The sequence below is a fragment of the Vespula pensylvanica genome, chromosome 6 (assembly GCF_014466175.1).
Source record: "Vespula pensylvanica isolate Volc-1 chromosome 6, ASM1446617v1, whole genome shotgun sequence".
Classification (NCBI taxonomy): domain Eukaryota; kingdom Metazoa; phylum Arthropoda; class Insecta; order Hymenoptera; family Vespidae; genus Vespula; species Vespula pensylvanica.
In genome coordinates this window covers 7020341-7033180 of record NC_057690.1, presented here as the reverse complement: position 1 = coordinate 7033180, position 12840 = coordinate 7020341, and the positions used below count along the sequence as shown (strand labels likewise).

The window sequence follows — 12840 nt, the reverse complement described above, 5'->3', positions numbered from 1 at the left end:
ACGACGTGATTATTTTTGTATTACTCTCCGACTACCTGAGCGAGCGAGTGTGCGAGCGAGAGAAAGGAGAAACTGAATCGTCTTTAGAGCGAAGAAAGCTTTCGAAAATGGTTGAACAAAGTGTGTGTGCATGTGTATAAGTATATGTTGTAAAGCAACGGTGTGAACCATTTGAATAGTCCCGCTGTGGATGTCACACCACCTTCTGATTTGGGCGAATAGATGTTACCACCCGAACAGAATCGACAGAAGAGATTTAAGGATACTACTATACTATTCCCTTGAAATCTAGAAAAAAATGTAAAAGAAAAGAAAAAATTCTCAAGCGAAAATTTCCACTGATTTGGATGGTAAATAGTCTTTCTAACCCGTTTAATAAATAAAACAGATGAAATGGAAGAAATAATAGAGATAGAGATTCAAGTATTAGTGGAACTTCATCGTCGATGTTAATCTGCACGCAATTCGTTGTTTAAAGCGAAATATTTATTATTCGTTAAAATTTTTAAGTTTCAATTTGGCAAGCTTTAAGAGCGTAAAAGAACTTCTTTCTCTCTTTTCCTCCTTCTCTCTCTCTCTCTCTCTCTCTCTCTCTCTCTCCTTTCTCTCTTTCTCCTTCTTTTCTTTTAATTCTCCGTGTGAACTGTCCTTTGGAAAATACAAGACTTTGACGTTGAAAAGACTTGGACATACATTGAAGAAAAATAAAAATATATGGGAAACGTTTGTGAGCCTCGTCGTCTTTTAAATCGTCGTCTTCCTTCTTAGGAGTATCCAAAAAGCTGAGGGAAGAAAAAATCAGCGACGAGTTGAAAGTATCTCGCTCGCATATCCGGAAGAAGCAAGTGAAAAGAAAGGAACTATGAGGAAGTAAAAAAAAAAGAAAGGAAAAAGTCGCTTTCATGCAGTTTGCAAGCTCATGGAACATGTCGTAAGCTCTCGTGAGTGACGTTGCTACTGGCGCGACTCTTATTTACGAGGGTCATAGAGCGTAAAAGCATTAGAAGAAATATTTCAGTTAGATTTAACCACTTGCATGTAGCAATGTATCTACATAGTATTAGTAGCATAAAAAATATTTCTGTAATTTATATCGGATCACATTTGATGTCGTTTTGATTACGCATATGTAATAAATTTTATCGCATTTCTCTCAGTATGAAATTAAATTCTTCAATATAATAGTACACGACAGAAATGGATAAAAGAGTAGAGCCAACTATGGATAATTTATATTAATACAAAATCGCTTTTCTCCTTTCTCTTTCTCTCTCTCCCTCTCTTTCTTTCTCTCCCCTCTCTGCTGCTCTGTTTTTAAGAGTAACCGTGTATGTACATATTCTATCGACTGCAAACGTATTTACTATAAAAGCTTTTGTGCAACTGTCCTCTTGAATTTCTGTAAAGTTTTATCGAGCTCAATCGATTACCTTAGTTACTTTTTGAAACCCTTTCAGAGATACGCACTTAACAACATGACATTTTGCTTCCCAACGGGCACGCGACGCCATTCGAAATTGCTGGAAACATAGCTTGATAGGTGAGACACAAGGACGACGGATATAATCGCGATTGCACAAATAGTCCAGAGTAGACGCGTCGGTATTGCAATTAGTCGGTTAACCACCCCCTCACGAGAGGCTCGCACCGTGGTCGCTGATGTTTCGAGGTGGATCGCAGAGTCGGTGAGTGAGGGAGAGAGACAGAGATAGAGAGGGTGCGAAAGAGAGAGAGAGAGAGAAAGAGAGAGAGAGAGAGAGAGAGAGAGAGAAGAGGAATCGCCAGTTTCCAGTCTGGGAGAGGGCTGGCTTGTAATGCTGAACACAGCGCAACGCGACCACAGGTATCGGACTCTGCGGACCTTGCAATTAACAAAACAGATTACTCTCAATCAACGAACATCGTCCCTCTCACTCTTACTCCCTTTCCCTTCTGACCATGTAACGCGTGCGTCGACCATTCCGATGCTAGCTTTCGATGCATCCATCCCTAATTCAACTTCTCTCTCTCTCTCTCTTCCTCTTCCTCTTCCTCGCAACCTGCACATGTCCATCTCATTTCCACTTTCTATCGTATTAGCGACGATCAACAGAGAATACTACGAAGCAGTAGTATGATATCTTCATCCTTGTAACGAGTTAATTGACGAACGCGACATATAAAATATTTTTAAAAAACTAACCGTTTCGATCTATAGATCTCTCGTCAAAAAAAGTTAAAGAATAAAGAAATGTGTTTTCATTTCCTGTAGTTCGGAAAGTCTCAACAATTAATGGCGCCCATACACCACGCTTTTCAGTGTATTTATATCTAAAAGAAAAGCTCGCGTGTATATAATAAATATACTGGGTAGACAAGCGTGAAAGCCTAGACCGCAGGATACGCTATTCGAAAAGGACGATTTTCCGGGTCCATGCTTCTCGGCTAGCGACGCTAGCAGAAACCATCTTTTATTCCTTCCTTCCTTCCTTTCTACCTTCTTTTCTCTTCTCTTATCTTATACCGCAAAAGAGATTACGGAGAGTGAACTAAACGTGGCGTGTTCCTTCCTTTAGGTCGCTTAGACCCGAATATTCTATGTATTTGTACAAACGGATCATACGGGAATCTGGTTCTTCATTTTATGGTTGAAAGTTTGCCCATATTGAACCTCGTTATCTCAAATGTTCATGTTAAATTCCAATGAATTGAATCATAGTAACATAGAATCACTGGTAAACTCTGGATTAATAGGATGAACGATTTACTCTGTGCCATTATATAAGTTAGTATTAGAATGAAATAGTTAAATAATTTCAATAATATTTTTAATAATTAAAATAATAATTTAAGATAAAACAATACTACGAGTCTGCAAGGGAATTTGTTTTCTTACATGACCTTGTTGTCTCTTAATTATTGGTACGATTTTTTCTCCCTTTTTTTCTCTTATTCAATCTGTCAAACATGGCGTTTCTTCTTCTACTTTTGTTCTGTTTTCTACTCACACTCTTTCTCTCTCTCTCTCTCTCTCTCTCTCTCTCTTTCTCTCTCTCTCTCTTTCTCTCTTCCCCTCTTCCTCTCTCTGTCTGTATGCGCGAGTCCCCGCGGAGGTGCAAATATTGATTTGACGAGCGTAAGCCCGCGGCGCTGATTTGCTCGAATGCCAAGCTACCTACGGCTGGGTAGAGCCTATTTGCGGTCTCTTTGTAATGTATTTCACTCGGTAGGTCAGTTATAGCCAAGAAATTAGACGATATCTTCGCTTTTGTTATATAACTTCTATTATATTATTAATCATATATAAAAACATAATCATAACTTATAACTGAGATAATCGCTTTGAATATAATAAAGAAATCATATTTACAGGTAGAAAGGGAAATAAGATACGTAGGAAAGAGAATAGGGAAATCGGATATTCCTCGAGTATGTTCGATCGAAAGGGTGAGCATCGACAAGTCTGGTCTTTCGACGATTTTGGCTATTCTCTTCGTTGCCGATACGTTCTCGTCGAAAGTGAGCGAACGCGGCGTGGCCGCTTGTTTAGCCCGGAGCTACTACGCGGATGGTTTTAGAATGCAATTCTTTCGAAATTGGTTTCGGGTTTCCGCGGGATTGCTTCGATTTAGGACGAATTGCTTGGTTGCCTTAAAGCCGGCCGGCCTCGCGGTACACCGCGCCATTCGCCCGCCTCCAAAGCGCAAAAGAGTACTCGCGTCGTTCGCGAAGACCCTCCTATTTCGCTCGCACACATTTATATATATCTACACGTACATGTATCCACACCGATTCTATTCTCGACTTTTTCCTTTTATTTCTTCTCTTTCCTCTATTTCTCTCGATATCGAAACTACTCGAACGGCAGGCGTATCTCTTACCGTATTGACTCAAGCTCCATGCTTTTATCCCCTTCAGCGAGCTTTGCTTTGCCCGAAAAATGGCAACTCTTCGATAGAGAAACGAAGCAAAATCATCCTTGAATTCGAAGAAGATTCGATGTTCCGTGATACCTTCTTCTAAAATTGGGAAGACGAATTATCGAAACTCTCAAATTCGTTTCTTAAAGGATGATTTACAAACGAGGAATAATACTTTTAAGGATGAATAGAAGCGAAAAAGCAAATAAAAATCTTTCTATGAAACATTCGTACGTTTCGATAATATCGTTTCTGAGAAATGAAAGAAAATATAGGGAATATCAATTTTATTATATAACGTATACACGTAATACATGAAAAAAGTTTGGCCGTCGGGTAATCTAGACTGGCACTCGAATCTGGATTTTCCGCTTTTCAGGCACTTGTTTTAACTATTAAGCTATCCAGGCCCTTCAGTCAACTTCCCCATGGATGCTTTACTTGTATAAAATGAATGTGCTTGCTTTCACATGAATAAAAATTAATTCATAATTTACAGCAAAAAATGTAGGATGAATGTGAAACTGATTTACAGGATATTTGCTATTTTTCGTTATTTCTTTTGGCATTTTCTGAGTCTATTCACATCGTCGTTCATTTATGAATAACTCTTTATTAATTGATCGAAAGATTAATTGAAAGGATCTCTGTGTTTTTATTTGTATCGTTTCTAATATCAATTAATGGTACATTCATGAAACCATCGAATGTATATGTGCGAAATATCGTACTCTTTCATAAAATTCTGTTGATTGAGTATCTTTGTTCACCGGAATAGGGAAGTAGTGTTCGATCGACGTGCATTGTGTATCTTAAGTGTACTCGCGAAAGAGAAGCGTTGAATAACAATGCTTCCAAAGGAAACAGCAACGGAATGTTTTCTGATTGCTGTCGAGACAAATCCGCGTTGCAGCGTGGCTCGTCGGATAATCGCAGCTCCATTAATCAGCTTTTGTGAAGTCTCGTATTGTAGCTGTTGGCTCTCTCTTTCTCTCTCGCTGTCTCTCGTTTGTTACTATCGCTGAGCGTTGTGCCAACGGCGAAGTCAATATTTGGCAAATAGTCGAAGCAGTACACGTGCCCTTTCCGTTGTTGCTTCATCATTATTTGCTTCTGTTTTAACTCCAATTAGTAATAGGATACGAGCATAGCTGAAATTTCAATGTATTAAATAGATGAAACAATGTCTTTCAAGATGTTATGTATATTCGACCAAATGCAAGAGAGAAAGAGAGAGAAAAACAAATATCGTTTAACCGTTAGTTTCATAATTCTGTTTCAAGATCGAACTCCGACTTTCCATGTTGGCTCGTTTCCGCAAGTTTTATCAATGGTAGAGAACGACGATGTGGCATGTAGACGTATATATATATATATATATACATATACATATATATAATATATATATACATATATACACGTATATGTATAAAGTACGATCGCTGAGTCACCGAGTAAGTACCTTTAATGCAAATTCACGAGTTTGGATTCTTGCCCGTCGTTAACTTCGACCATAGCCAAGTATCGTCGTAGGTTGTAAATTGTACTAATAATTATGAATTAACGAGTTGAGTGTTGTTGCAAATTTCGTTGAAACATCTATAAAATCTTTTTACTGATATTTACGATTATATAACTGATCGTAACGTAAGATCAGGTAACTAGTATATTCAAAATATTCTTTCAACACGATCTCGCTTTCGTCTTAGTAATTAGTAATTATCGTTAGTTTGCATACATGCGTTTATAAGAACTTGGTATTTATTTTCAATAACCATTAATATGTATTGCGTACAATGCGTGTTATATCTAATTTCGTGTCATTTAAAATGGTGAAGCTACTAGAGTCATTTAAGTACAATTAATTAGGAAATGCAAACACAATAACCAATAGACTGACTATATACTTCTGTTTTCACAATTTGTTATCAATTTAATTTCAACTCTTATCTTCAACAAATATCAATTTAATTATACAACTCTCCTTTCCTCGTGAATATAACATAAAGTACAAAAATAAAAAATCAGCAACAGAAACCGTAACATTGATATTTTACAGCAACTGAGTAGTGCTGTTCACATAATTCAATTGTTATAAATGTATATTACTTTATATGTATTTACTCTTTTTTTTTCATTGTTTACGTTTTACTTATTGATATTAGCAGAATAAAATACGACCGTGCAACGAAAATTTTACTATAAACATTTTTCTGTACTATGTTTTTTCTTTCCAAGGATAATTTTGTGGAGATCATTACGTGACATTAAGTCATTTAAATTGTCCTACGTGTATATAATGCAGCATGTAGAAATACATAGTGTATAGTACGTTGTAACAGGATCGCGCATCTCTATTTATACACGCACGCCAGGTGAACGGTAATAGCGCCATTATAGACATACCTTTGTTAATTATGGTCCTGCTTATTAAGCTGACCTCGGTGATATTGATGGGCGAGTTTGTCGCATGCTTCGGTGAGACAAGTGCAACATGAAAGAGAAAGAGAGAGAGAGAGAGAGAGGGATGTAACTTCCATATCTCTGCGTTATCTCGATGCGAAAGGCACGTACGTATATATGCTCGTAATACTGCAATGAAAATGCATTTGCTTCTTGATGACCGAGAAAATGAGAGAGAGAGAGAGAGAGAGAGAGAGAGAGAGAGAGAGAGAGAGAGAGAGAGAGAGTGAAACAGCAAAAGAATAAATATATTTAAAGAAATTTGAATCCAGATTGAAAAAATAGCCTTTTGTTGCTTTTAATTAACAGTTTCTAAAACTAATAGTAGAATTAGTTATGTCTCAATTTGTTGACAATCCAGCAGTTTTTAAAACAGATTAAAAAATGAAAGAAAAGAACGCATCTCGTCTTTCTCTCTTCTTCTTCTCTCTGTATCTCTCTCATAAATAAAGAGGAAACTATATAATTCTGTTAAAATCAAAACGATCGGTAATTCGTGTCGTATATTATATAAATAATATATTAAAGCAATGTGAAATATAATTACTTAATTATTCCTTTAAAATATCCATTTATTCGAATAGTCAGAGTATTATTATCGGAAAAAGAGAATTTTGCTTTTCAAATCGAACTCGAAAGTTTCCAAGTATCATTCAAAGAAAGAATGAAGAAGACAGATAGATAGATGGATAAATAGATAGATAGATAGATAGATAGATAGAGATAAAGATAGAGAAAGAAAAAAAGAAAGAGAGAGAGAGAGAGTCAGTTTATACACGTGACTCAACGAGTATTCAGTGCAATCATCGCTTTTAGATCTATCATTCAGCAACAGACTTTCTTTGTATTACACACCGTCGCATGTCAATAATAGGGAAGTTGTAGGATATCTTTCATCTGTGTGCCTTCGTTTCCGTGAACAAAGGGAGATCGAACTTTAAAGTATAGGAACCGAAAGCGAGAAGCTCCGAGAAGTTCAACGTGAGAAGAGAGAACGAGGAAAAAAAAAGAAAAAGAAAAAGATATGATCCAGAATCGTAATAGCGACACCGCCAATTTCTTGACTGACTAATGGTCGGCTCAATTAAGTATAGGATACGTCTGATCAATAACATCGATCACCAATAGCTTTTATATAATATTGTCTTTTTAAAAATTTCCTCGATATTCTTATATTATAATTTATAATATTACGATTTAATAATATTTTCAAGATATGATTAAAAACCAATCGATATAATGGGTATTAAATCATTTAAAAGAAGACTATTTTCGTTTTTAAGAATATGAATTACGCGATTTATTTCTGGATATTTTTTCGTATAATCGAGCTAATATATTTTAGACGAATAAGTTAAATGGGATAGTCTGTGGAAAGAAATAGAGATAGAAAAAGAGAGAGAGAGAGAAAGAGAGAGGAAGAGAGAAATGAAAGGATAGGGATGGTTTATAGAGATAAAAGTGGAAGGGTAGCGAGAAGATCGATACAAGTTCCGGTTGATCGAGTATTTTACGTTGCTGTTGCGACAGGTAACACGGATGCATCGATGCTGAGTCCATTGCTACTGGGTCTGGCAGCTACGGCGACCCTTTTGGCCCTGGCCGTAGCTGGTATCCTGGCGGCGCTCTACCGGAAGCATTCGAACGGCCGTGCCGGAAGTCCAAAGCACGCTCCGATCGTGTGCGAGCCACCTAATGCAGGTGCAACCACCCCAGTGCACCCTCAGACCAAGCAGGCGGTCGATGACATCGATCCGGACATCATACCGAACGAATACGGTGAGAGCACGACCTAACCTTTCTTCATCTTTGCCTTTCCATCACTTTTCCTTTTATATTTATTATACAAGCTGATAAAACAGAGCATTAATATCTAGAATCTAAGCGATAAAGTATCGCCGAATTATAAGTACAACTATAAAAGCTAATAAAACTTATCGAAGATTGACTTAGAAACTAAATTAATCCAGGCAGCCAAACTAGAAGTTGACCTCCTTTGTATTTTATCATTATGTTCTTATTATTAATTTTATATAATTGTTAGATTCATAAAAGAAGCGTAAAAGTTTTCGCACAGTACAGCCAGATGCATTTAGAAAATTTCACACGTGTAGAACTTCGAATAGAATTGAACATTTTTACTTGTATCAAACATTATAGCTAGGAACGATCTTCACGATTGCGAAATCTTAAAATTTTATCGTTACAGTCCTTAATTTTTAAAAAAGTTGTTTTATAAAACAATTTTCTTTAATCAGTGTTTTATCATTCTTTGAATACTACTAAAACTCTAATAACAAGACATTCGAATATCTCTGTAGGAATATTAATGCGTTTTAAGAGAGTTTCAAAAGTCCCTTGAACAGTAGAAAAAATACATGATCCCCAGAAGTGGCTGATAGTACACGTGTTAAATATTAAATTGACTATAAGTTCAGCGCTGCTTGGCTTAAAGTCGAAGAGATTTACTGAGGAATACCGTTACTTTATCAGCGAGTAAGACCTTTCGGCTTTACCAAAGAACTGCCTAGGAATTCTTTTAAATCTTTTATCGTAGCACACTTAATTCTTGAACACTCTCGAATATTAAAGCACTTAAAAGAATCAGAAAAGATATATATATATATATATATATTAAACAAAGCGAAGAATCTTCAATTTTACGTTCTCGCTAAAGACAATGATTCATAACTCGTTGTAACAAGTGTGTTCATTAATTTCCTATTCTTTATAATCTAGAATTAAAATAAATTGGTCATTTTCTATCTTACCAAAGAAAGTTCATCTAATTTCTCATGGTTTCCCTCTCTCTCTCTCTCTCTCTCTCTCTCTCTCTCTCTCTCTTCCTTATTTTTATGATCAGCTTACTCTTATATCAGTTAAAATCGGTAATAACGGAAACGATAAAAAAAAGGAACAAAAAGGTTAAGAGATAAAAAAGAAAAGCTTAATCTTTCCGTCTTGATTTAATCGATTTAATTGACTTAGCGTGGCTCAACATGGCTTCCTAAAATCTGTTCGTAGAAAGAAGACCTTTAACATATACACCCGTCTACAAGACACCACCTCAACGAAGAAAAAAGGATCGAGTCACGGACGAAGTAACTTCGCCTGAAAAAAGACCGATCGTTCAACACGGTTTGGATCTACCATCGGATCCTGTACTCGCCGATTGCCTTTCAACACCCGCCATTAACTATCCACAAAATCATGTCACCCATCAGACAATTTATGGTCATCAGCCAACCATGGCGGACTTCAAGCAAATGGCGATGGACGCCTATAATCAACGTAATAACCAAAATGTGAGTGATCAGCCTCCTTTTTGATCTTTTTAGTATAGCTTTTTTCTTACCTTTTTTGTTTTTCATAATGCTACGCTTTGACCGATAACTTTTACTATTTGGTCATGCATGGCTGATACCAACGCAATACTCACCTAGTCTTTGATTATAAAAGCGGAATTTTTTTTTTGTAATGTATTATATCTCTCTTATAATTAGTCTTTATATATACTTTTAGAAACTTAAATGTTATTATAAAGATATGTGTATTAATTATATAGATATACTTATATGCTATACGTGCGATTATAGTAAGATCATATAACTTCTAAAATAAACGAGGATATAAGTAAATTGTTGAGAACAATAATATTAAAACACTGAAAGATTAGAATTTAGGGTTAAAATTTATGGATAATGTAATTTTCAATCTATTTTCTTCGTTCTTTTAACTGCTCAAGTAGCGTACGATGGTACTTTAAGTGTCCTTGACTAAACGAATGAGCTTCTTTTAAAGATTTGGAGTTTCACTGGAAGACGATGAAGGTAAAACGAGAAGGAAGGGATAGAGGTAAAAGTCTGGGAATAAGAGTGGTGAGGGGTTGTGGGAGGGTGAGTTCACTCGCTTTAATATGCGGCAGTCTTCCACTTTAACTTTTCCGGTTTAGCGGAGCCTTGGGTTATCTGTGCCTTCGTAAGTTTAATTGCCTTGAAGTTTTCTCGATAATTCGAGGAGGCCAGTCCCGATGCGCGTAACTCCTCTCGAAGCTGACTTTTGTATCTCCCCCGAAGGTGATTGCCTTCGGTGATTTCGAATAATTTTAATATCGAAATAGTATCTTCGACCGATTGGAATTATTCCGAAAGATATCTCACTTTAATCGTACGTATTATATCTATAACATGTGATTGTGTTTATAATCTGATCGTTTGATTTAATGTTAATTATAATTTTGTGTTTTCGCTTTGTTTAATATTTTGTATAATTTGTTAATGTTTTCGCTATCTCCTTGAACACGTTTCTTTATATATACTATCTTTTAATTAGACTTTTAATTTCCTTTGTTCTTTTTTCTTTATTTTAATTCGCTCGTTATGACTTTTATTTCGATACATTGTATATCGATTTTAGTGAGGTTCATTAAGGACTTTCATAAAAAGCTTGTAGATCGATGCATGTATCGTGACGTTCTCCTTAGTCCGCAAGCACGACGCGGTAAAAAGACGATTCGTTGATTACGAAAGCTCGCTTCTTTCTTGTTCCGCGTCATTTCACGAGGCAAGCCTTTGTTAAGACGAGATAGGAAAGACGACGACAACGACGACGACGAAGACGAAGACGAAGACGAAGACGACGGTGGAAAAATATCATTCGCGTTGCTTTCAGGTGTATTACAGCCTTCAAAGGGCGAGCAAATGTTTATCGTCGATGCCGCAGAGGCCGGTCTCTTCGTCAATTTCTGCTCAGGGGAAATTTCATCAGCCGGAAGTGGTGACGCGCTCGAATCGAATACAAGAGAGCTGTATATAATAAGAGAGTGCCCATTCTCTCTTACTTTCTCATTTTTCTTTTTTTCTTTTTCCCGATTTACTTTTTCTCTCCTCATGGTAACGACACGTGTACGGAGTATCATAGAAATGTTTAGACAATTTTTTTAATTCGTTGACTCTTTCTAAATCGAACTATGCGTTCTGAATTTTTAATCGTTTCTCAAGAATTTATTAACACTAATTTGATATTATTATTTTCTGATTGTTTGACTATTAAATTAATATCTCCATTCGTTCTTTACAATTCAGAAAAGACTTATTTCGATTTAGAACAAGTGATTTAATTTTAAAAAGTGCCAAATATTTCTGTGATCACCGTATACAGTTAATATGTAAGAGGAAGAGAAAGAGATAGACGGATAAATACGTAAAGAGATAAGAGGAAAAGGAGGACACAAGAGAGAGAGAAGAAGAAACCAACGATAAAAAATCCTCTTGACATTTTGTAATTTACGTTGATCATCATTTTCAACGAGTTGATGGGATTTTCTTTAAACGTTGATTGTACAAAACTTCGTTCGAAGAATAGAAGATGATATAATTCAAAATCGTCATGGCGGGAACGCAGACTTGGTCGTCGAGATTTGGATAAAAGTGACATTTTCGGCGATTCAGTTTCTCTGTGTTCTCGAGAAAATGTACAATATTCTTCGGCTAAAACATATTCATTATTTCATGTTTCATCGAAAATAACATCATAGGTTGAGCAAAAAAGAGGAAAAACATACTTTCAATCGAGAAGCATGTATATATATATATATATATATATATATATGTATATATATGTATATATATACACACATACATACACATATATACACATAAAACATACATATATATATATTATATAAGTATATATTATATATATATATTATATATACATAAATATATTTTGAGGATATTTCTTACAAGAACATGAACTGTGAAAGACTGCTAACACGACACAAAAGCAAGAAAAGGAGAATAAACGAATATAAATACTCGTTATTAAAATAAATAAATTCATCCCATTTATTAATCATTCTAATCAAGCAAGACACACCGTATCGAGGCGCTGAAGAATATAATATAAAGGCACGAAAAAAGAGAAGAAAAAAAAGAGCATAGTCGTTGGCGACGATCAGAGACGCAACATGTTTTCGTTCCCGCTCATCGACGCTGCCACGTGCGCGCGTTCGTGCTGACGTGTACGTTTTACTGTTTATATGAGATTAGTTTTTGTACAAAGGAATCTATTGTAAATAGGCGTCTAGCCTCAGACACATGTAGAGAGTAGTCAAGATAATGTCCGAATTTCATTCGATAAACATAATATGAGAGAAAAGAAAATAAAGAAAAAGAAATAAATAAATGAATAAATAAATGAATAAATAAATAAATAAATAATTAAACAAACGAGCCATGAAACGTCCGATCGCATAAGATAAACGACAAAATTCAATGGCATACGAATAAAGAGAAATACGTTTCATCTGTTTTACAGAAAAAGAAAAAAAGAACATAAACGATCTTGTTGTAGTATCCTAAAATTGTTCGATTCCTTTCCCTACCCCGCCCTTTTCCATCTCTACATTACCCCCTAACGCCCTCAACCGCTGCCTCTCATCTTCTCTCTCTCTCTTTCTCTCTCTCTCTCTCTCTCT

General features: G+C 35.8%; 1 protein-coding gene across 4 annotated transcripts in view; it reads left to right on the top strand.

Moving 5' to 3' along the window:
• Positions 1-12720, top strand: part of LOC122629833 (nephrin-like) — a 95598-nt gene extending 82878 nt beyond the window's left edge. For all 4 annotated transcript variants that reach the window (XM_043813662.1, XM_043813665.1, XM_043813664.1 and 1 more), the window contains 3 exons: positions 7893-8141; positions 9387-9667; positions 11034-12720. In XM_043813662.1, the coding sequence (XP_043669597.1) occupies positions 7893-8141; positions 9387-9667; positions 11034-11177 (674 nt within the window). In that variant the 3' untranslated portion in view covers positions 11178-12720. The remainder of the gene's footprint in view (positions 1-7892; positions 8142-9386; positions 9668-11033) is intronic.
• The last annotated feature ends 120 nt before the right edge of the window (positions 12721-12840 follow it).